We start from the raw sequence: 25,114 nt of genomic DNA, 5'->3' as shown, positions 1-25,114 counted from the left end.
TTTCTACGGGGTAACGTTTAATTTTATGCATAATATTTTTAATTCCATCGCTTTGGAAATGTGGCAATAAGAAAATTGAATTGAAATGCGATCTAACTACATTCTACTTTTATTTTCTTGTCTCATGCTTGTTTGGGTTTTTTATAATTGGGACATCCGGAGGCATTGGTTATCGTGGTTAGCGGACGATCCGTCCACACTACCTGTTGCCTTTTTTATACATCAGGGTTGGATTGGAGAACGTTGGTCGAAGAATCAGTAGGGTTTCATCTGCTAGCAAGGCTTCTTGCTTCATTCAACTGGTGATCGTTTAGTCTGAACTGCAACTCAAATGGGAAATAGGAATTGTACGAATTTGATAATGTAAAATGATTTATTCTATCTTTCTGGTAATTTTACTGCATAGAAGTTAAATAACGATAGCATACCTCATTCAAACATAGATCTTGTACATCGTTTAAATCGGGTTCCCCAAGCTTTCTGCTTTTTTTCTATAACATATCGATTGTGTGTGCCTCTGAGTGCGAAGGAATGGCAATTGTGAGGTGTGGTGTGTAACTTTGACTCTCCTGGGCCAGTTGGCTGTCGTTCCCTCCAGCAAGAACAGGGGGAAGTGGTGAGTGGTTCGTGATTTCTGAAGCGTAACGCCACTTCTTCTGTGGTGCTTTTTGTATTTCGTTCCTGTATTGGGGAATGATTTCAGGAGATCAACGCACATTAAACATATTCACCACACTCGGTTCGTTTACTTTGAGATTGGTTCATTTTTTACTTTAAATTATCATTCTGAACATTATATGAAAGAAGTGTCATATTGTAACGCTTATATATTTTGACAACAATTTACTCCAAGGGCTAGTATTTCTGATAGTATGTGGGTGCGTGTTGGACAAATAGCTTTATATATTCGTTTTAAATTTGTATAATCAGCTGCTGTCAATGCTATCTCTATGTGAAGATATCGATTGGTGTTTCCACTAGCCTGCACCTGGCCGTAGCCACGCTAGTCCTCCACATATGTTTGTCAACCGTGTTCGGTTGTATAGGTTCCACTTCGCCCTACTTCTTGTAATCGTGAAGGTAACAGCTGTCTTTTGGTTTACAGTCTCAGTATCTTGTTTAGTTTGTTTATTTACCACCAATTCGTTGGAAAATACCGCGCGATAACATTCCACAACGCACAATTAAATAGTTAACCCTGTTGGTGCACATGAACGCTTGCGCGGTGGTTGAATCAGTTGAAGAATTTAGAATCTGTATTAATTTCCACTTACTCCTATGAGCTCTTTCTCGAAGATCATTAAAGTGGTGTGTTGTTCCGTTTTTCTGTGGATGCCCCCCAAGTACCCCGGGGGGGGGGGGGGGTTTGTCCAAGTTGGCGAAGGTTTTCTTCGATTAACTGTAAATATGTAAATCGAACGAATCGTGAACAAGATCGAGAAAGGAAAAGAGAGAAGAGGTGACAACGTATACATACCCCCTCTCCTCCCTTTACACGATCCGGGGCTGTTGGGAAGTGGAAGAAAGTGTGCGGTAGATGTGGGACGACGCATACGATTTGTCCCGTTTTTCATCTCTGTCCGAAGATCATCGAACTCTCGGCGGCGAGTCGAGAGCATTCCGGATGGTGCGGCGGTGCGCTCTGTGTGTTGCGCCACCGAGTGTAATGCAGCAAAAAGCGTAAAGACGCATGAGACACCTACTATTAGCGCAACACTCTCGTTTCCTTTCCGCGTGTTAGAGTGGTGCGCGCTCCGGGCTCCACCGGGCAGCCTCTGTAGGAAGAAACACCGCTAGTCATCGCTTCCCCCCCCCCCCTCCCCCCTCCTTTCCCGTCACACACACCCACAGGTCTGCCGGTGGCGCGGTGTTCAGGTGGTGGAAGTTGTGTTCCGTCCCAGAATCGATTCAACAATTTAAGGAACAGAACGATCTTCACGGGTTTTGTGTCCGATTGTGTCCTCTTTCACCTTCTGCGTACACACTTCCTCCTTCCTGCCGCGTACCAGAGAGACAACCAACGGGATATTTGCCTTCTGGCTGTTGGAGTTTGTGGTGCAGATGCCGTTCTGGCAACAGCGAGGTAAATACGCATCGCAAGCGAGGTGAACAACGGCGGAGATGGTGTGATCGTTGTGTGGTGGTGGTGATCCGTGATGTGTCGTAACTAACTTCGACTCTGGTTGTTCCGATGGCAATGGAACCGCGCGCGGCCCCGCGTAATCGACCGCGCTTACGGTACTCTCCCGAACTCCTCTGCCTTTTCACAGTACAGCGAGAAAAACGACGACCCGTGAACTTTATGGTCATGATAAGTGAGGGAAATGAAGCTCTAAGAAAGGTCCATCGTTTCCATCTTAGGAAAATGGGTACGGATACGAAAGCGAACGGTTGACGCAGAGGGAACGTTTAAATGAAACGTTTAAGTCTCCAGAAGAACAGCTGTGGCACACATAAAACGTTATTAGAAAATGGGCAAATAATATTTTAATTCAGTACCGGGAGGCTTGTTTTCCTTGTTTCTTCACAGTGATCCTTTGCTACTCGTATTTTTCCATCAGGATCATTGCGTATCACATGGGTAATTATTGTAATTATATTATTATTGTTCTAACAAAGAATAAAATTCTCAGATTTTGTATCATCTGTTGCAGTTAGCGAGGACAAATTATTTATTATCATGTATTTTGGGGCAGACTCTTAATTCGTTACTGATCTTCACATGGCGGGGCCGATGCCGCATCTCACCTAGACCTTCCAGTATCGGCATCTCCTTGGTGTTGTGTAAATACTTATTTAAAAAATCGACAACAATCCCTTCAATTGAATGTCAACGAAGACCGTGAAACCAAATTGTTGTGTGTGGAGTCATCCAAATCTTCCAGTCTTCCCCAATGAAGTCACCAAATTTTGTGTATCGCGCGCGCAGTTCAATCTGTGATCGTGGTAGACGCCTGACGTGTGGGTACTACAACCGGGACCGGGTCTCTGTTTGCTCTTTGCCCACCCTGGCGGGGTGGAATCGAAGGTACTGTTAGCCATAACGGCAAAATGTGCTCGTACGAAGGCGCGCGCGCGCGCGTGTTTCTGTATGTCGCAGAGCTGTTGTGCGGCGGCAACTTACCACCCAACCCCCAAACCTAAAGTAACGCGAAAAACGGGAAGTCTCTCTGCATCCCTCGATCTCGCGCGAACAGTCAAAATCGTTGTCATCGAATTCTCGATCTCCAAAGTTTTTTTTTGTTTGTTTCGTAGTTCGCTGCTTTACGAAGCTTCTTTGTGCTTTCGCTCGCCTCGTTCTCTGCTTTTTTGTGTGTTTGGTGTGTGCCATCTCATCATCGCGACCAAAGGTGTGTGCTCCTCCCCAATGTGTGTGTCGCGGCCCAGTGTGGTTTTTTTTTTTGGGGTGGAAGCAGACGCGAGGAGTGGGTGAGAAAAGGTGCTGACCTGAGCCCCGTTATAAAAGACGCGTGTAACACGTTCCAGTCCGGGGAAGATCGTTGAGTTTGAGTTGATTTCGTTTTTCCTGCTGCCGGTTTTTGGAGGAATCCGAAGTATCTCTCTCTTGCCCTGGTGGCGTTTGTTTGTGCGTGTGGATAACAGGCAATCGATGGGCTCCGGCCAATTGGTGGGATGGAGAATTCTTGACGATATCACCGTTACAATACCCGTCGATGATGATCCGCGGCGCTGCCCCCATCTCTGTCGTACGCATCGCCTACGGAACTAAAGCGATCGAATTGAGATAAGACATTGATTGAAGAACCGTACGGTGTGTTAGGTGTTTCGCCTGCTGTCCGGCGAGTGTCCGATCTCGAGACGACAGATCTTTCGTACGGAACAGATCAGGTGTATCCTTGTGTATTAGCCACAACTGATGTATGCGGGGCTAACCTTAAGAACTCCCATGGCGGGCGGGATGTGTTGTACTCGAATTGCAATGAAAGCGGGAAGTTGGCTAAACATCAAACGAGAACCAGTGTGCGGTATCCTATTACAATTCAGCAAATCTTCTCAAAGGTGGTACAAGATGGTGTCCAATTACAACCCATCAGCTTCTGCGTGTGCGCAGACCTTGGACCTTCGTCTTGATGACAGCAAAGCACATTTAGGAGCCATTCGAATGCTTTGCCTTGACACGGATCCTGTTTTAGCAAAACCCCCTCCCATGTAGGAGATCACGCACTTCTCGGTGCGTCAAGAACGAACTGTTAGCAGATCAAATTTAATCGGGAGCACAAAGCCAAAAAAGTTCATATTTTTTTAAAGATAAATTAAAATGTCTACATGAAGTGAATATCGAAATTGTTTTGCTAAACTTGTTGTAAAAAGCACTAAGTAAATGGAATAACATTGTATGCTGTTGGAGCAGTTATAGAATATAACCAATGAACTTGCATTTAAACAGCTGTATTTTAGTGTCTTTAACGTATATATCAGGTCTACGCTTCGGCCGAGATGAGGGCAATGTTGTGTGTTTGTAGCTAATATTGCACTTGTCCCGGCCTATGCGTGGATGTGCCTGACAATCAACGACGGCGGAATGACAAAGTGTGTATCACGTTCCAAATGTAGTTAGGAATAATAATATCTTGTTCGGAAATTGATATATATTCTTTTGTGAATTTGGGGAAACGAGTTGAAACTGATCTTTAATAACATTCATAACATGGTTTTAAGAACATCTCACTCGTTTTCGTTCAGGGGAAAGTGTCTTTCGGGTGGGATTTTCGTGCATTCTATCTCGGAATTGAACGTTTTCTTTCGTTGGCATTGAAGTTTTGCCTTAAAACTCCCATCATTAGACGCATGAGTTAAGCGGAACTGAAAACGAAGGCTGACATAAGATTCGCCCCCCGGAGTCCGTTCATTTTCCATGGACTTTCGGCTTCTGGAACTACTGGAGCGGCCCCGGTCTACGTTCTGTGGGTACCCATTGTTTCGAGCGTGTGAATGTTAAGACATAATATTTTCGCTCGTCTACCACTCACGAGACTCGTTTGTTCCTTCGAAAGACCATCCAACCTGAGATATGTCGCTTTTTGGTGGGGCTGGGGTGGGTGATTATATTGGGGAACTGTTCTTTTTCTTGTGATGTGGGGGAGCTTCGTGGTATAAAATGTGGCGTAAACATCGTAACACAGGCATGTGTGTGTGTGTGTGTGTGTGTGCGAGCCTACATTATCCCTAATCTGTGCGGTTGGGGATAACTTTTCCCGACTTTTCCTTTCTTTGCCTTTGTTTAGGAAAAGCCTTTCCCGGTTGCGAAGGTTGGGAAAATGATGAAAGTCGAGTTGGGAGCTGGACAATGTAACAGAAAACGCAAGTTCTTTTGCCAGTCGGCATTCATTTTCATCCTGTGATGAAAGCAGCAAATTGGTTTGTTTACTTCTCACACTGTGGAAGAATTTCTTTCATGTGTTTGTCGTGTAAGCAGTGAAAGTGGAAAAGAATTAATAGGCAATAAATGGGACCTATGTTGAAATGTTCTTTACCATGGCATAGCAAATATTAATCAACTCGAAATATTTGATAACAAATGATCCACTTGGAAATCGATTCTGAATCTTAATATCTGAACCTTTTTGATTTCGCTTACTGCCAGTGCTTGATGATGACATCAAGCGTAAAATTATCATAGATAGAGGCAAATTCAAATCGCCTGATCATTACCTTAACATGAAAAAGAGGCAGGCGATCTGCTGATCCTGCCATTGGTGGCAGAAAAGAGCAACAGTTAAAGTCCCCAGCCTTAACAGTACAGACAAACACACTGCGAGGAGAGAATTATTCCTCCCCATTAATGTCAAACGGTCGTTGAACTATTTGCGAGACGAGCAACAAGTGGAGCATGGTTGGACCGTGTATTTCAAAGAGCTCCCCACATCAAACCCCCACCCACAGGTGTTCTCTCTAAGCTCTAATGGTACTATTCATCATCAACATACGAGACATCGCGTTCTTGCCATCGTTACTCATCGTAACTTCTCCATCAATCGAACCCAACGATCGTGTGTGTGTGTGAGTACGCGCTGTGCGAGGGAACAGCAAAATGACGCGAGCAAATCATCATCATCTGTTGACAATCCATAGGCAAGTGGAAGCGCGGGATTGCCAAGCACAGCGCTGAGCGAAGTGAATGTGGTGCAGCATCAACAGCAACACCAATCCTGATGGGGATGTAGGCATAGAACCGTTTTCCACCGTCATCGTTTTGTTATTCATCGCTGGATGTACCGGAGAAATGGAGAATCTCTGACAGACGCGAGTTTGCAGGCGGTGGTCAAAGAACACCTTTACCACAGGCACAGATACACAAACGGATCAGAAGAATCGAACATTAATCAGCAATTGTTAATTTGATCAAGATTAACCGCCACCATCATCGTCATCACCATCGTGCGCGCTATAACAATAATAGATGTAAATTGCTTTCGATAGAGAAACAGCACTCGTTCTTACCTCACCCGAGACATATTCGCTTGGTGAATGCATGCAAAATTCAGTGTCCATCATTCGAATGGTTTGTAGTTTTTTTTTTACTGCCTTCACAACAAGTGGATGGTGAAATAACATATTCTGCGCGGAACTTCTCTGCGTGCTTGTTTAGGCATATTTTACATTATTTCTTCCTCAAATAAAGATTTGTTTCGCTCATCATTAGTCGACCGAAGGATCGCTCAGGCCAAGATCTCAAGATAACGCCACGGGGTAATCTCTCAATCACCTCAGCATAAACATAGAAGGGCTAAGGCATAGATCGAGAGGTGTGTCTCGCGAAAAAGACTCGCGTGAATTGAGAGAAAAGAGGAGACGATCGCCGAGCCTTACACATCAACGGAGGAACTCATTGAATGGATACAAAAAAAATAACACAACAGATCACCATGCGTTCCGTTAGAGGTTAATCACTTTTGTCCGACTCTTTCCACGTTGGGTTTGGATGAGAGGTTACGTAGCGGTACCCACCACCACCCCGATTGGGAAAATAGAATTTGTTCCTGTTCTGTGTATTGATTGTGGTTTTTGTACTGAGCATTAACGTTGAATATCAGCCTGTTGTTTTTACTTCAGACTGCTTTTTGTGCAGCTCTGTCTCATCTAACATGTATATTTTGCGTAATGATTCATGCAAAAGAATCACAGCCCCGATATACGATTACGCGGCTGTTGAAACTTAACCTGGGTGTGCGAAATTTCGGACTAACAATGTTGCGTCTGGCACTTCGCGCGCGCACCCACCGCTCGCCGTCACCCAATTCGAACGCAGAATTATGTGATTGTATGAATTGTTTGGTGGGCTGTGTGTCGTCCCTCCCGCACCCCACCCCCTATGCTTACACTCCACTGTTATCCGGTCGGTTTGGCCTTAACCTTACCTAAGGCCGAAGCTCTGCTTTCCGTTCGCGAGTGGTGGCTCCGTCTCTCGCGTACAATGGGTGTTGTGTGTTCCATCAGTGTCCAGTACCATGAGACGACACGGCTAGCAATGCAGGAAGAAGGAAACATCTACTAACGATCGTTGAGCACACACACACACCAGCGCATATTATACATTCACCGTCCAAAACTCTGTGCGCCGCGGAAAGCAATAAGCAGCGGCGCACGCGGGCGCGCGATACTTTTCTAGCGCGCTGTCTTTTCCCGGTCTTCACAAACCACGCCGGCGTACGGGCGAGGCGCGGTCCATTACAACGCCCGCCACCCAACCTTTATAGCCACCTTCTCACTGTCAAGGTTTCTGGGTGCTTCAAAGCGTTGACCTTTTTTTTTTTTTTGGTGCGGTGGTTTGTGTGTACCCTTAAAGCCTCCCCGGGGGGTGGGACGAAATGGCTGGTGATTTGCCGTTTAACTTGTTTCTTCGTCTCATCTCCAGACGCGCCACAAACATGTGTCAAACATTTGGCCCGATGTGTTGTACCTTCAACGAATGGAGGGAAACAGTTATTTCTTGCCGGTGTTGCCCTTAGAGGGAGCGGGTTTTGGAGTGATGTAACAGTTTGTGTGCTTCAAAGCTGCAAAAATGTGTGGATACACTGACTCGTGTCTGGGACTTATGGGAACGGTTAAGGTTACTCCGCCAGAAGTCTTCTGCATCAACTTTCTTTCCTAGGAAATAGTGTCCGCTATTCCTGTAGCATCTCGGAACCAGCACCCCGAACGCGAGGACATCTGGGGGTGTAATGTTTCCATGGACCTTTTCTCGGTAAACGACACAAACAGCTGATGGAGGGAATGTTTGGAACATTGGAATGTTTCAAGGTTTGTATGATCATACGATCAGGTTTTACCTTGAGGATATTGCAAGATCAATTTAACATGACTGTGGAGGATACTGCGGCTAAGCCAGAAATAAACATAATGTGCACGTCCAAAGACCATTTGCCTTCCTCTCCAACGCACTTAATATTGATGCGTACGGAAAGATCACCGCATCCAAACCTTCAGACATTCCGTGGGGGACGGCGTGCTTTAGTGCATCGCTCTAAGGAGAAGTCGAACCGCGATTTTCTTCTGATCGGTATTTGTGTAACGGTTTGCCCAAGAATACTTGGGGGCTTTTCCCGAGCCCCCCCCCTCACTATAAGTCCCCCTGTAGATCTCAAGTTTGGAGAGAAAGAAACGGTGGTCCAGAAGAAAACCCTGGTGTGGCGGTGGTGGGTCCAACCTGTGACGTTCTCGTTGCGGCGGCACACACGGAACCCGTTAAATCCGGTTTAAACCATCCAAAGGAGAAATATCGATGGTGTGTTTGCTGCGCCCCTCTTACCCCAAGAAGTGCCTCTTTGCTTTTCTGGCGGTGAAAAAACCATGGATTTTTAAAACCGCGCTCTCGCACTAGTTTGAAGAAAGTCGACGCTTTCTGGTGGCCCAAAGCAAAGCAATACAGCCGCAGGGGGGGAAGAGGAGGTTGGAAAGTTCTTTGCTTTCTTTACACCACATATAGAGCCCCCCCCCCCCCCCCCCCCCTCCACGGCCAATGGTCGAGATTCTTCATGCATTTCGACGGCGAGATCCGATGATGATGTGTGCAGGGGAAGGCAATGGCAGGAAGGTTGGGTGGCGCATTTCAAAGCATATAAACTAAAAACTGCTGACAGAGTCACGTTTCTGAATCAGGAACTGGTGGATGTTGATGGTGAGGACGAGGGTGGTTTGTGGTGCTGCAGTGGGAGTAGAGAGTGGTCCAGGAGAGGGGGAGGAGGGTACCCGTCGAATGCTGCTGTGCAAGCAAGTTTTCAGTCCGTGAAGATTAAACTGTGAGCCGAAGAACACAGACCTAGCACCAACAACAGTGTGTGGTGATTGTTCTTCGTATGTTTGTTATACAATCATTGGGCGCGAGACTTGCTTGAGAGCAGACTCCAGCGCCTCTGGTGTCCAATAATCAGAAGCCTGGAGGAAAGATTTCTTGTTAGCTCTCCTCCAGTTGCAGGGGATGATCGTTTGTCGAATTCAATCCTTCTTCTGATATACAATCACTGACACGCACGCCAAATTGTGTTGCTGTTTCTGGTACCGGGTGCAATGTTGTTTGTTTAATACACTTCGAGGTAAATAAAATGTACGATTTTATGCTCTCTACTTCGTACGCCGTATTAGCGGATTAATGATCATTGCTTGGGGTTGGAATTTGCCCTCGGAGATGTATAAAATGTAATGTTTGCTCGATCGCGAACCGGTGGGGATGCCGCTTCTTGTTTGGCTGCCCCTAGTGTACCACAACCTTAACGATCTTTACCCGGTGGTGGTACTATATGAGAAAGGGAGAGGATCGACAGCAGTATGCGAGCTTTTGCAGGAGATCGCTTTAAGCAAAAGAAGTGCTGTGTGTTGCAGTTCTTTCGATAAACTAGCGATGAAATTGTTTATTCCGGACACCCGGCAAGATGGTGTGTACTGGGGAAGAACCATACGCGGCCCCCGTCGGAAAAAGGAACTTACTTCGCGAATCGAAAAAGTTGCATTAAGCAAAACAAGCCCCACTGAAGGTGCCGGGAGAAGGTTTCTAACCGGGTGGGTCTCTCCCCCCGGTGTGTGTAATACCGATTTCATGACGCTGGAATTATTTATGACGCTGGTGGAGCAGTCCGCTCCCCGCGGTGTGTGTTCTTTTCGCCGCGGCCATTGGAGGGGGAACGTGAAGAACGTGATCCAGGAGTCTGTAGTAGAAAGAACGAGAAAGATGTTGGTGGTAGACCGTGAATCCATTTCGTGCCACCGGAGAGACTCCAGTGTGTGTGAAGGAGGTGAGCGCAGAGGTAGGAGGAGGTGATCGCTACTTGCAGTTAAGGAACAATGTCCGGTAAAGTGTCTACGGTTGATGTTCACTGGAGCAGAAACTCTACCCCCGTGGACGGGGGAAAGGAGGCTTGAAAATAAGATAGAATAAAAGCAGTTCTTCTTCTAGCCATTCGTGGGCTAAACAAAGAAATAGGAATTTTACTGTGCTCTGGAATCAATTCTGTTAAACAAATCTGCTTTGAGCTGGGGCGAGACACGAAACCCCCCCCCCCCTCCCTCCCTCCTCCACACGTTGTTGAACTTTAGCAGTGTTCTTTCGCGCACGTGCGGTATTTGGAAGGAATTGAAGAAATAACACTGCCGTACCCTTCACCCACCAGGTCGAGATTATTAGAAACGATCCTATCGTTGGGTCCATGCGCGGGGGGGGCATAGCAACAGCGCTTTCAGGACGGAGATCAACCTCTTAAGGTGTGTGCTGGAGTTGCTGTGTGGTGGGTGGAAAACGCTGGATGGAAATTGTGGAAGTTCGAGGTGAATGAAACTATGTCGCGAATTGCTTAGCGCGGGGAGCGAGGTTCGGTCAATGACACACACCGGCAGAAGAAGTTCATGACCATCATCGGGCGTTTGAATGCGTAATCAATGTACCCCCGGAGGGGTCGTCACCAGAATTGGGCGTCACGTGTAGGTTTTCAAGGGTTACTTGGGAGCTCCAAGCCGTGCTTCTGGTAATGTTCCAGTACAAAGTGACAAAAAGTCTATCTTTTACATGAGTGTTTCTATGCCGAATGGAGAGCACCAGGCGAACGAACGAACATTTGCACGCGCGCGCCAACGGTTGACATGCACATTTTGGTGGAAACCTGTTTTTTTCTGTAACACAGCAGACTGTATCCTCCCGTGCTGTGTGAGGAGAGAACAGGGATGGAGAGAAAAGTGAGAAGCATGTAAAATGCATCGGCACATCATACACACCCTTGTGTTTTTGTGCGTTGTCCCTTCATACGTAGGCAGAACGATCGTGCCGTTCCCTTCCAAGTCGTTTAAGCTGCCCGAGGGGTGGGGGAGGTGCAGTATTGCATGGGAAGTTACTTTCCTGTCCTGTTTTTATTTTCGGTTGCTGTCGACATGGCTGTTGCAGTTTTGTTGCAAAGCATGCCGATGATGTGTGTTCGACTGTGGAGGAGGGACGTCTCGGCAGGAGATGGAAGTACCGTTTTCACACGGGAATGAATGAACTCTACTTGCTGTTGCGTGGTGTGCTTCTGTGGTGCAATGGTGTGCAATGCCAGCAAAACATCATCTCGACAAACGTCGCACCACAACGCCCGCTACCCAGGCACAGAAGAATTTCCTTCCGTTGGATGTGGTGGTACATTCTTCCTTCACCTTTATCACGAGCACTCTTACGTAAGGAAGGCTTACGGATGTCTCTCTTCCTCCTCGGGTGGTAGTTTTTTTTTCCTCCTCCTTTCATGCCCGATCCTACATAAACTGTAAGCCACCCAAACAGCTCTCCGTGTGCGGCTTCTTGCCCTTGAATCGTTGAGGTTCTGTTTTTTTTTTGTTAAAGGTTGTGCGAATGTAGCGAACTCATTTCACTTGTAACCACCCTTCAGGAGAGGATCGCTGGTGTTGCTGTTGCCCTTCACCGTGTTTTTGGGGTCCTTCATCACATTTTCCTCTATGGGTGGTAAAGGTGAACGACCTCACTGTAATGATGCAAGTGGTGGAACGGTTAATCCTCCATCCGTTGGGATAGTGAAACAAAACTTACTCAAAGAAAAACTGTTGTTTTTTCTGTCTGAAACGAATTTATTCCGGTTTTTGTACATTACATCACCTTGGTCTACTTGTTGTACTCATGTTTGCCATACATTTATGTGCGTAACGCAATTTTCTTCCCCATCGTGTCCCGTACCCCTATCGATCGATCATTAGAGGAGACATAAATGGAAGCAAAAGGAAATTGCGCAATACACACGACACGACAACAACAGGGGGGGAGGGGGGTTTAGTTGTGCACAACAAATAGTGGTCAACATGTTTAACTTTCTTTCTGTTGGCTAAGCAGCTGCAGCTGGTGTAGAATTATTTTCCTCATCCATAATTAGTGCAACAACGATCTTAATGTGCCTCAAGACATTATTTATTGTAATATTTTAAACTATTTCATTTTGAAAGATAGAAATAATGCAACAGAGAAAATATTGGTGTCGTAATGGAACATTCGTGAAAGCTAAACGGCTTGTACACTTGGGAGTCCCTCAGAGCAGGAGAACAGAGTCAGTGTCTTTTTAATGTCTAAAAATGTGTTTTGTTTTAAAGAACTAAGCAACCATGAAATGTCCCCAAAATAGAGTTCTCGAGGAAGAGAAGGATGCTATAGAGTGGTCTCGTTGTTATGCCACAAGTAGCTCTTTTAAGATATTTGGTGAATTTTATGCCATAACTCGCTTATTTTCGGAAGCGCGCGCGATCTCCTCGCGCACAATTGTGGGAAGCAAAACAGGTTAGAGAAAGAGGTGAAGGTACTTGTTGAAATGCCCCCACCATACAGTGTTGCTCTCTGGTGTTCCATAACAATTTCCGCTCTTGCCCTTGTGTGTGTGTGTTGCACACGCGTGTGAAGTGTTTATGCCCTCGTCCAGGACTCGCCGAACACAAATGAGTTACGCTGCCGTGGTGGTGTGCTGCGTGTGTCGTAAAGAGAGGCTGTAAAAACCGACCGGCTGGTAAAATTCCAAACTGGTTTTCTGGTGATGCCGTGCCCTGGGCCTGTTTTCCTCGATGCAAACATTTTCGGGCTCCAGCGGTCTTTTGGGTGTTGGTGTAGTTACGGGCATGGTGGATAGCTTACAATTTTCATCCTTGTTAGGTTCGATTTGATCGTCTGCAGTGCCTTTTAACTAGTCCAGTTTTATATTAGTAACTAATTTTTACTTTATTTTCTTTCTTTTTCCAATTACAGATCATCAACGCATTGCTTTGTGGTAGAAACATAGTGATAGGCCTCCTCGAATCGAACGATACTCCTTCCGTAAGCAATAATAGCAAAGCACAAACGCAGTTACATTAACGTTATAGATCGATATAAGGTTTATTTATGTGTATTCAAACCCATACCAATTTCATTTTACAATTTATTGCCTGCAAAGTTTCTCATTGTATGTAGCGCATATCGGGTAGATAATTAAACTGTAACGTATTGCAATAACTGAAACCGTTTATAGCGATCTTTTGTGCGTGGGATTGTCGCTACCATTTCTTGACTTCCAATCATCCATTATTTCAAATCCCAATATTTATCTCATGCAACCAAATATTAGGTTATAATTTTGAAAGATTACTACTACCGGCAATAGCGGATAGCGAAACGATTTAAGATAGGATTTAAGGTACTCAATCGGTACGTAATTCATAGGCATTAGGACGAGCAGAACAATCCCAAAGACAGAGACAGAGCTTTGTAAACGATTCTCGTAGTTCTCGCAATTCGATCGATACTCAAAATGCTCCCCACAAGCCAACATCAGCAGCAACAGACGCACCAACCGTCGGATGTGGTCGCGCAACAGCAGCAGCAACTGCAACAGGACGCCCAAACGCAACATCTTCTAAATGTGGCCGCCTCGTCGTACAGCACCGCCGTTTCCTCGAGCGGTGGTTACACCATGAGCTACCCGGTGGTAACCGGCCACCATCTCACCGAGAACAACAACCTGATCATGCATCCATCGTACGGCAAACCGGCGGCACATGTTGCCCATCAGTTGCCGCCAGCCTCACTCATCACGCTGCAGCCGGTACCACTCGAGGCGCACCATCATTCGGCACTGCACCATGTGTCCAACTTGGGACCGCCGCCACCGGGAACACCTGGTTCCTTGCAGCAGCAGCAACAGCAACAAGGACCACCACCATCCCAACAATCGACCGTCGTAACGTCGTTGGCTCCTCCGCCCGGGTCGGCCTCTCTCGGGGGTTTAATAATTGGCGGCGGGCAACACTTGCATCACGCATCATCATTACAGCAACACCAGCAGCAGCAACAGCAGCAGGCACAGCAACAGGCACATCAGCAGCAGCAGCAACAGCAACAGATGGAACAGCAGATGGGAGTTGCATCCTCGAGTGCGGGATCTCAAATGCAGCAAGCACCGTCTTCCATGTCGCACGCATCCTCCATGAACGATCCCAACGGAAACGGTATGTGTGTGGTATTTTGATGTTGGAGTGTGTGCTATCGGTTGACAAACGCAACGAGAAGGAAATGCAAGAGTAGAATTTATATTCGAATTCGGTCGACACGGTATTTGTTGTAGTACAGCATACCCATTTCCACCACCCCCACGAACAGAGCACTCTCAAGCTCTGCAACATTTTCTTGTCAAAGACGAGATGATCTGTTGCTAAGAGAAAACTTGCCTTAGTGTGCTCAGTTCGTTTTGTGTAGAGGAAGGTGTATGATCTGTCAAATCAAAACCGTTATCACACCGAATATAATGGCAAGCGAACGTTCCTCTCTCTAATCTAATTCCACTTGACATCGAAACCCTTCCCAGCAAAGAAGACATGTTGGATGTCAATGTTTGGATTGTAGTTGTGAGAAGGACATTATGTAGTTTGTTGTTGGTGGTGGTGATGCCTATTCCTGGGAGCACAAGATTCTTTCTAGAGTATCCTGTCCAAGCTAGCAATATCGAAAATTCAATGTGAAGGAAGGATGACAACTCTTGTTGAGATTGGGGCTGTAGCTGTGGAGAGATACATTTTCAACAAACAAAGCGCATTCATGATTGACCATAGACGAGGATACCACCGGATGTTATGGGTGAGCAAGGGAAACAAGATGTTTTTCTATGGTAAGATGCATGTATGCTATTCAACTTGTTCCTTTTTCAGCATGATGGTATTAAAGATCCAGGATTTAGTTAATAGCAATTCAATAACATTTTGCTACTCTAACGAAGTAACCTCCATTAAAGATCAGAACTAATCGAAGAAATAGTTTCTTCTAACACTAAACTGTGGTATATCGTGTCGTACAGTCGGTCGGGCGTTTGTTGCTAGAAGAAAATAAGAACCATTTGCAAAGTTCAATTGATCAACTTCCACCATCTCAAGACGGTTTTCTTTGGTGCGTACAGTCTCGTATACCTTCAAAATCGTGCAGTGTGTGTGTGTGCTGTGTTCTTCAGGTTAACGAATGCTTAAGGGGAATTCTTGTCCATGATTGCAAGTACTCTGTTAACTTCGGTCCCTCCTAACGGAATATTTGCCTCCCGCTTTTGGACGCTTACCTCCCAACATCAGTGGACAATATAATGTGAGTGTTCCTTTTTGCGCGGATATTAGACGTACCGGGGCTAGAGTTTTTACGTGTGGTCTATAGATGACTTTTCAGCCATTCTTAACTTCTTCAGATAAACGGACGGGGAACAGAAACAGTCTGCCGGGAAAGGAGTTCTTTAAGAGCGCGAACACGAACAAAAATCCAGGATGTTACAGGTGTGGTATGCGTGAGTGTTGGAGGACGCGGATAAATAAGCTAATTTTGCACAACTCTCAATGCGTGCTCTTGAAGTGAACGCACGAAGTTCTTGGAGACCTTGGATCTCTACGGTATTTCCATATAATTTCGATAGCACCCAGGATTGTCTGTCTCTCGCGCTCGTGGAACTAAGTTAAGATGAAATAGTTTGGTTGGAGGTTTGTTTTTAGCAATAAACAAGATGGATGATTGCGAGATTTCGTACAGAACCTCCGTCATGGAAACTACCGATACGCACACCTACCTTTCTTCCTCTCTGGAAGGGTCTCTTATAGGGGAGGATAAGAGGGATGATCTTGAAGCGGCGCCCCGTGTGTGTGGTGTGATCGAGGGTAGAAATTGGAGGCCTCCAGCCATGAACTTGATTTTTTTCCCTATACACTCTTCCTGTTCTTCATCTGGAGCGACCGAAGAGACGAGATCACCTCCTATTGCATCATTACTACTATTGAACCAAATCCCTCGTCGATCCCTCGTGGACCAATCCGCACTAACGAACCGCTTCTCCGTCACGATACCTAACAGCTTCCTTTCCTCTTCATCGTGGACGTGCGCGCGAGATCCCCGAATAGCGGGATATTGGTGGGGGAGGAGGAGGGGGAACTGGACTGGATGAATGTAAAAGGGCAACCCGCGGATTGACCCGAAACCGCAAACCAACAACCATCATCATCTTCCGTAAAGCATGGCATCTCATAGTTTCTGTTATTCCCCGGTACTCCTAGCAAGCGCACACACACACACACGCACACAGGGCGAGATCGTGCAGCGAGAAAGCACCGTTAATGAAATAAAAGGAAATATCTTCACCGGTGCAGCAGCAGCAGCAACAGCCGAACGCGCGGCCCCAGTCTCGTCATCCATTTAACCCCGTAGGCTCTTTATAGAGACCAAGCCTTTTTCAGTAGTAGAGAGAAGTGGGTATTATGTCGTCCCTCGTTTCTCGTCCACCCTTTTGTCTTGTAAAAATTTAAAGAGATTTCTAAGAATTTTGCATTTTATATGGTGCTTCTTATATTGCACGGCCAGTAACCGCACTCGCGAGTTAGGTTTTTAGCCCGCGCATTTCGTGTGTTGTAACAGGAGAAGCGGAGTTTTTGTTGTGGTACGCAACATTTTCTAAACAGTTTTTCGCTTCCGTCATCCATCTCCTCATCATCAAGAAAGTAGGAAGACAGTACTTAAAATGAATTAATGTTTATGTAACAAATTTCGTTAAGTGTTACTAAATTTTAATATGAAAATGTTTCTAAAAGATCTGAAGTCGCAATCAGATCATCATTTTGTGTTAGGGGTGCGTAAAGACGAAGTTCTTTTTATTTCCCTTCAGTTGTGTTGTGTTTTTTGGTGCCTGCTCTACGTAAGTGTGCATCAGTCTTGCAACGAAGACCCTATAATTTGTGAAATATTTCGGATACGTTCAAAAGTCCGGAGGACCGCAGTAAATTGGGATTGTATTTTTTGTTGTTGTTAGGGTCTTAAAGGAGATATGCAGAAAATAGAGACCGGGGCAGTTTTGTCTGCACGTTGTGCTTTTTTATTTAAACAGAAATACCTTACAAAAAAAAAAAACAAACACGGCATCAAATAAAACAAAAAGACGAGATACAAGACAGAATAGTTTGGTGTCGGCTTCCTAAGCTTAAGAGATATGATAAACACGGAGATCAAAGAGCTGATGTGGATTCTTCACCGCCGAAGATTCCTTTCCGAGCTTTGAATTGTGCCACCGGTCGTGGTCAACAGTTATGGGAGTTTCCTTAACAAGATTAGCAGAGAGTTTCTAAAAGCGTAACTGAAGTGATTAAAATTTGGAGAACCGTTGTTTGTTCGGTCGAGTGATCGTTATTTGCGGTTTAGGGACAGGAATCGTTCAAATTGATTTCGATCTAGTTTTTGTTGTTTGAGAGTGAAGTAATGTGATCTTTTTAATCGAAGAAGTACTGACAAATTATTCGTGCATCTACGTTGCAAAACGAGAAATAGAAAAAAAAACAAGTCATAAACAAATTATAGCTAGAGCGGCAAAGGAATAGGTTGAAAACATTCGGAGCCCACAAAAAGAATTATATAATTTATATTTAAATATTGATTGTACATAACGGTAAAGTAATATTGATGCAAATAACATTCTTCAACCAATACCAACTTTTCTAATCTATGTATAAAAAGTAAAGCTTGTTATACTGTAATTAATGTATCAAAATGGAATGTGAAATGCGAAAATGCATGTGCTCTCTACTACTAGGCGATCGGATTTATCTTAGTATATTTAAATAATTTAAAATTGCATGTTCTTTTACATTAGTTGAAACCTTTTGTATTTACCTTTCCGCCCTTGACATCATCTCCCCATTTTCCTCCCGGAGACGAACCGAAGTGCAATCAAGACGAAACATAGCGATCGCGAAGAAACAGATCGATGAAGATCGAACCGGATGAAACCATTAACGTAACTGTTTTCTTTCGCCTATTGGCTTCCCACTGGTGGATTGTGTTTAGTGCGATGGCAAAATGAAACGGTCGTACCCCTTCTATTTTGTGTAGCATGGTTTGAGCGGGAGCGTTCTTTCCTTCTGTGGACCTTTTTGGAGCGAGGCGAGAGCGTGGACGGAGGACTTCGCCATCAGTCCCCCCGATTACGATTCACTTTGCTCAAATCATGCTGTGAAAACATATTCATAGCCGTACGATCTCTTATTCCGTCATTCAATTCCATATGTTCCACTGTCTCGCTTTTTAATTACTTTGTATTGTTTCATAACATGTGTGCCGTGCATGACAAAATGTGCGCCAAATACTTCCGTTACGGTTCAAAGTGAGATTCTCTTGTACATGTTGTGTTTCATGGAATATTCGTTCGGTTTCGCGAAGGGAGCGAGAAAGAGTGGAAGTGTTATGTTTTTTTAAGGCAAAGTTAAATGGAAAAGGATTGATTTAACACGCATTTCATGAGAGGCGTCAAAGATGTGCATGCAAAAAAGAGCTTGGCTTATTAACTAGCATTTCATTATAACATCATGTAACAAGATTACTAAAATTGAATGCTTTTACTAGATCGAAAAGAACAAGACAAATGAATAAAATTGATTTTTTTAGGAAACAGGAGACAAAAGAAAACAAGAACAGACCTTAGGGCTCCGGATGTAGGTCGTGACCTGTGCATTATTTGCTGCTTTTTTCTATGTCAAATTGCACTTGTCCCGGCCTGCAGCTTTCCGCCCAACATTCAACGATGATGTGTTATTTGATTTTTTAAATTTTAAGTTACGATTGAACGAAAACTAGCGTTGATATTGATTGAATGTAGAACATGGACTAACATTAACTAATCACATTCACTGTATTCGTTATGATAAGGATTGGAGTGGTTGGGTTCCTTATGGCTCAGGACATTAAAGAAAACAACAGCCGCCAGGCCCAAGTATTAATCATAAAATGCGTGGATACATTCGGCAGCGGGGGTGGGCAATTAAAAAAGGATGTTAGCAACAATATACGACAACGCTGGGACGATCGCCCCCGGGCATTTCTGGGCAATGCATGTTTAGTGAAGCTAGAATAAAATGTATAAACAGCTTACAACCTTGTTTCAAAATTGTAAATAATCGCTCAATAATTAGTAGTATAAATAATATTCAGTAACAGTGGAAACATTAGTGCCAGTAAATGTAATAACTAATTGACCATTATTGATATTCCATTCTTTCATACTGTTATGTCTAATAGCATACTTGAGTAAGGCTAATCAAGCTTACAAACTGATTATCGGGCCGAATTTAGGTTCTATATTCGTTATATCCGTTACGATCCGATATACTCACACTAGTTCTGTACGTGATAGTGGTATTGCCTAACTTTAGGCGCCTACTTATCTCATTACAAACTACACATGAAGCAATGATCGATCGTAATTTACGTAACATTGAACATGCAGTTCTTACGCTTACGTTCTAAAGTTCTAAAAGCTTAACCAAATAGCATTTTTGGATGCATCCTAATGTTAAAAAAAAACATAAAACAAAAATAAAATTATAACACATGTTTATTTATTGTGTTTACATTACCACTTCATTGATGTGTATGGCATGGAACAAGTTTATCATCCGTAATGCATTTTCCTTTGCCACAAAAACATTTGTTTACCCTTAACCATACTACAAAGTGTAACTACAAACGATCAAGGGAAAAAGAATTTAGGACTAGCTTTGAAGAAACATTTGAGCAGCGTAAAGGCAACGTCACATCTGTCGTCAACACCATCAGCTACATTGCGGCAAGAGTCAAGTCCTAGCCGGAACGGTTCCCTGTACACCTGCGGCAGCATGTCAATCTGCTTCACGGCTGCCTCGTAATTGAGCTTTCCCCTTTTAGACTTTGGATACAACAAGATTTTCACTAGTGCGGTAAATTATTACAAAGATGTTGTTATACTTACAGTTTGCGTAAGATCCATCAAGCAGGCCACGTAACACTGGAAGAGATATAGGTCGAGTGTTCGAAGTTTCAGTACAGATTCACAATTACTATCGGATGTGCGCGCATTACGCGTTGCGCAACTTACCTTAAAGTCTTTATCATCGGGAAAAATACCCTGACCAGGATAGTTGGCCATTTCTAAAATGGGTTGAAAAAATATACAAGATATTGCACGTTAGCTAAGCGATGTATTCTGCTCAACTATGGTGCCCTATACCTTCAGAGATCTTATGTTTGTTCAAGCATATCTTACGCATCCCCTTGGCGATCTCATCCATGTCGCTCAGTGTGATCGCCTGTTGGGCATTCACTACTGCCGATGGTTGATAGCGAAGCAAGCAGCACCAGCAGCACAACGTCACCAATGCAATAAACTGGCTGGAGGCGTACGGAGTCATTTTCACAACGGCGGCTAAAAGTCAACTAGCTCTGACACAAGCAGTGCACATCCCCAGAATGTGTCTAAAATCCCGGAAATGCGTTCTGTTCCTAGTGGTAAGTGGCGATTAACTACTAGAGAACGTTCAATTAGAGCAAGTTTCTTTTTTTCTGCAAATCATGTCTCCCTCGCTGGCTCATTCACCGTGCGAACACCGTGCAACGATTAGTGAAAGAAAGCAAGTAAACCGATCGAGTGTATTAGTGGGAGATGACTCGATTCAACTCGATCGGACACTAATAATTACTTCGATCAATTATCATTTCAAACAAAAGTTTCCTTAAATAGATTTTGGATTACGAAATTTGTGGAGTTTGAAATTGAACGAGAACTTGTACCACCATCACCACGCAGGTAACAGTGATAACATTTTGCTATCGTAAATGATTGACCAACGACAGTTCATCGATTCAAACCGTCATGTTTACGCGCCAAACTGGCTAGTGTACGGGCAGGCAGCAATGATTTCGCTATTTTGCTGTACATTTTTTAGTACGGTATTAGTATCAGCATTTCTACTTAACAGTCCGAGATATAATGTTCGAATCTAATTGCTTCATTTTGACTTTTAACCGAGTGATTTGTGGCCAAAGCCAGGCTGATCGAGAATAGTGCAATTAAAATGCCTCCAAAATGGTGGACTATAACTATTCTACAGGTAGTTCAATGCCCCTACAATGAATCTATTTGGTATGGAATTCGCAAGCCCGGAACAAACGCCCCTTTGATGCCTTCCATCGGTTCACCATCAATTCCGCAGCAAAGATGATGCAAGCACAACCTTGCCCGAAAAAGAGTATGAAAAACGCTCCCAAAAAGTGTTCGATCGACAGCGGTGTTGGCTCGTGTTCCTGCTCCTTAGCGCGTGCATTGGCCATGTTTCGCTGCACCGTCAGTCCAACATGCCTTATGAGCGACTTGGTTGGTAGAAGGAAAATAAATAGTCCCGAGTTAGTTGTGTCCCTACTAGGAAATCCACTCTGCTAACACACTCTACCGTTAATTCCAGATAGTGTAAGGCACCGCATTGATGCAGCTCCAGGATGAAGGCATTGTAGGCATCCTGCATTGGCCACACCTTGCTGCAGAACCCGTTCGTGTGATCCAGGTAGATCGGTTGCTTCAGTGGCTGTAGCAGACGGGACGCCTCGATACCAACCGGTGTCCCCAAGCCGTAGCTACCGTGCATCATACCCTCGAAGGCGTAGCCCATCCTACGATCGGTGAACGGTAGCTTCTCGCGCACCGCACTGTCCGGTATGATGACGAAGCTGTCCCGCATGCGTATCATTGCCGGTGTCGTCGCCATGTACAGCGTGTAGATCCACGCATTGCTACCGCCCGTCCATCGCATGCCGCGCTTCAGGAAGTCGGCCACCGTGTCGATCGACGGTTCGTACCGGGGCAGCGTCATGATGCTGGCGAGCGAACCGGTATAGCTGTTGCCGATCATGAACCCACCGAAGAGCAGCGCCGTTAGCAGGACGGTTGCGGCGAGCAAATCGTACCGCAGTCGGGCGGACTGTTCCACGTACAAGCTGAACATGAAGAACAGTGCATCGAGCAGATGTTGGGCGCGTGTTTTATCCGGTGCCGCTACACCGCGTGAGATACGCTGGTGGGTAATGGTGACTACGAATACGGTCACCGTACCGGCGGTGAATGTGAAGCCCACCGTAACCCACAGTGAGGGAGGAAACGACAGGAACGGAAACTGCCAGGAGGGTAACAGTTGGGGCCTTGGCACCAGGGCCGTTATCATCGATATGCCAACCATTGTCGTGATGGTAGTTACCTCGAACCAGGCATGCCTTGAAGAACGATGGAGAGAAATTAAGGATGAAACCAGGACGAAAGGATTTGTAATTGTGTAGGACACCTTACCAAGCCAACAGTGCTCCCAACCCCAGATCGACACGTCGCTCCACTATATTACCCAGTATTGCAGAATACGATCCATTTTCCAGCAGTTCCCCCCAGTCCGTTTCGATCTCTAAAATGCGTCAAGAATGAAAGGCTGTCAGTAAACGCCCAGTAATGCCATAAGCGTGGTGGGACCCTACTCAGCTCCACGGAACAGTTGTGTCGACGGCAAAACTCCAGCGTCAGTATCAATTCAAAGCCATCCAACCACAGCTCGTGCGTCACATCGTCTGCGTCCTTGGCATTTCCCTGCCCTATTGGCTGAAACAAAAGCAGGACAGTTGCAGTGTCTAGTCTCCAAACCTTCCATGGCACGCACTTACCACCTTCTTAAAGGAGGCACAGGGCACATACTCCAGTGTGCTAACACGTATCCTTCGGCCCTTCATATCGCGCACTTTGTCGGGGAAATACTCCAGCCTGCTTTCGGACAGATTCGTTACGAAAGCCCCACTGCTGTTGGTGGTTAGTTCGGCAATTTGTATCAACGCCACCGTCACGCCTATCGGATGCTTCGGTAGTAGTTGTGTCGTGTGCAGCTGAAGCGTTGTTCCCGTTCGGTTACCGTGCTTATCGGGCGGGACAATAAGTAACACATTCACCAAAGATTCGAACGTTTCGTTGTGTGCTAAGAGCGTTGCGCGTACCGACGGATTGAGGGACGTTATGGCGATCAGATGCTTTGTAGGTGGTCTCATTTTTGCCTGCTCGTGCACCACGTGAAAATGTTCGAGAAAGGGAAGCAGGGCCAGTTCGGTTACGATGAATCCGGCACAGTTCGTGTCGACGGCTTGCAGGAGATTTGTCCGGAACTGATCATGCGATGTTGCTGTGGCATTTACCCGATGATCGGTTTCCAGCACGATCAGTACCTGCGCCATCGGTGGCATCCCGGTAAAGTGGATCGCTTCGTGTGGCGTTCGTATAAAGCAAACGGAGTAATGTTCTTGCTGGGTGAAATACATCCCCAGCAAATGGCTGAGCAGCAGTTGCACGCTGGTGCTGAACGCTTTCGATGCGGCAAAGTTATCCATTTCGTGCGCCAAACACAACCTCTACTTTAAGAGTATTACATTCGCTTGCTGGCGGAGGCTTTTTATAGAAGGTCTTCAATGGGGTGACTGGGAATAAATAGTGCCTATACATTTTTCAGTACCATAAATATAATAATATAATAGTCCAGTTCTAACAACAAAATGACACTACTTTGACCTCTGTTCTGTACGTACACACCCCACAGCAGCAACCCGTGGCAAGCGGTCTATGTTTCAGGTTGCTACACTCGTTAAATTACACGTAAATTAGAGAAAATCATATTTGCGCTTGGTTCTCTGCTTGATTCTGTACGCTTACGTACATTCTCCTTACAGTCATTGCATAAGATAAAAATCAAAAGCATTATACAATAGCGGCGCGTGGCCTTGAATAAAATAAATGTGCTAACAAAGCGTTCTACAATTTAAGTCCTCTAACGATCTCTCTGCTTTATGAGACGAATAGATAAGAAGTTACCACGGGTGTTGTAAGCTGAAGATGACCGGTTGTATAAATTGGATTGGTGGATAATCTGTTTTTGTTACATGTAACAACAACATACATTTATCTATTTTAGAGCCTCGACTAGAGAAGGTTTTTCCAAATCTTATGGACGCCCCATCTCATGGGACAATTTGCTCTCACGGGAACAAATCCACAATAATCGGAGCGAAAGGTAAATCGAGTATCGGCAATATCATATGTCTGTGATAGACGACAGAAAGTTAGGACTTATGGGGAGAATTCTAAACGTTACAAATCATTAGTTTCACTTGACGCATTCAGACCAACCACTGCAAAGCTAGAAGCATTTCAACTGAGAGCCGATTCTTTTTGAGTGATTAAACCAAAAAGCCGGGTGCAATTGTTTATATCATAATTAATCTAACAAATAAAAATGATTGGAAATGAAATGAAATGTTGCATTGATAAAAGAAAAGCTACCGCAGCTGGTACAAAGACGCAGAAAACTTAAATTGCATTATGACAATGCACCAGCGAACACTACTAAAATTGCGATGAATTCAACAAAGAGCGGTAGTTGATAAGAGGATTAGATTAGGACATTCTATTACAAACGTTGTTGCCTTCAGACTAAGGTTAGGTAAATAATTACTTTAGTATGAACTTAAACGAACCGGGTCGTTCTTTATGAAGAATTGATCAAACAAATGATCGCACTACTGTACAGGTTTAGTTCTTGTGCCCTAACTCTTTTCTAGACCCGTCGGCCTATCAACCTTCTTGGTATCAGCGGGGTATTTGCTAAACCAAAAATGAGGATCAAAAGTGATTTTCACATTGAAACTAATGTTTGGCTGAACGACCGGAGAGATGTGTCAAAGAATCAAACAGGTACTGCCAAGAATCTATAAAACAAAATTTCCGATACCACCGACCCTTACCACCAGGCGTTGGTAAATGTGATCTCCAAT

The 25,114-nt window shown here is 44.9% G+C and overlaps 3 protein-coding genes across 3 annotated transcripts; 1 reads left to right on the top strand and 2 right to left on the bottom strand.

The window, feature by feature from the left end:
- Window positions 1-13,760: 13,760 nt before the first annotated feature.
- On the top strand, window positions 13,761-14,477 carry LOC128717942 (myb-like protein AA). Its single transcript, XM_053811617.1, has one exon. The coding sequence runs from the start codon at window positions 13,761-13,763 to the stop codon at window positions 14,475-14,477; it is 717 nt and encodes a 238-aa protein (XP_053667592.1).
- Window positions 14,478-19,982: 5,505 nt separating this feature from the next.
- Window positions 19,983-20,679, bottom strand: LOC128709665 (general odorant-binding protein 72-like). The gene is made up of 4 exons (XM_053804671.1): window positions 20,499-20,679; window positions 20,367-20,419; window positions 20,241-20,276; window positions 19,983-20,177 (listed from the first exon to the last, which is right to left on the bottom strand). The coding sequence occupies exons 1-4, from the start codon at window positions 20,677-20,679 to the stop codon at window positions 19,983-19,985; spliced, it is 465 nt and encodes a 154-aa protein (XP_053660646.1).
- Window positions 20,680-21,403: 724 nt separating this feature from the next.
- On the bottom strand, window positions 21,404-23,677 carry LOC128717941 (uncharacterized). Its single transcript, XM_053811616.1, has 5 exons — window positions 22,967-23,677; window positions 22,784-22,904; window positions 22,605-22,713; window positions 21,718-22,531; window positions 21,404-21,637 (listed from the first exon to the last, which is right to left on the bottom strand). Exons 1-5 carry the CDS (start codon window positions 23,675-23,677, stop codon window positions 21,404-21,406), a joined length of 1,989 nt encoding a protein of 662 aa, XP_053667591.1.
- Window positions 23,678-25,114: the final 1,437 nt, after the last annotated feature.

This window comes from Anopheles marshallii, chromosome 2, assembly GCF_943734725.1.
Source record: "Anopheles marshallii chromosome 2, idAnoMarsDA_429_01, whole genome shotgun sequence".
Taxonomy (NCBI): Eukaryota; Metazoa; Arthropoda; class Insecta; order Diptera; family Culicidae; genus Anopheles; species Anopheles marshallii.
This window is presented reverse-complemented; position numbering and strand designations above follow the sequence as displayed.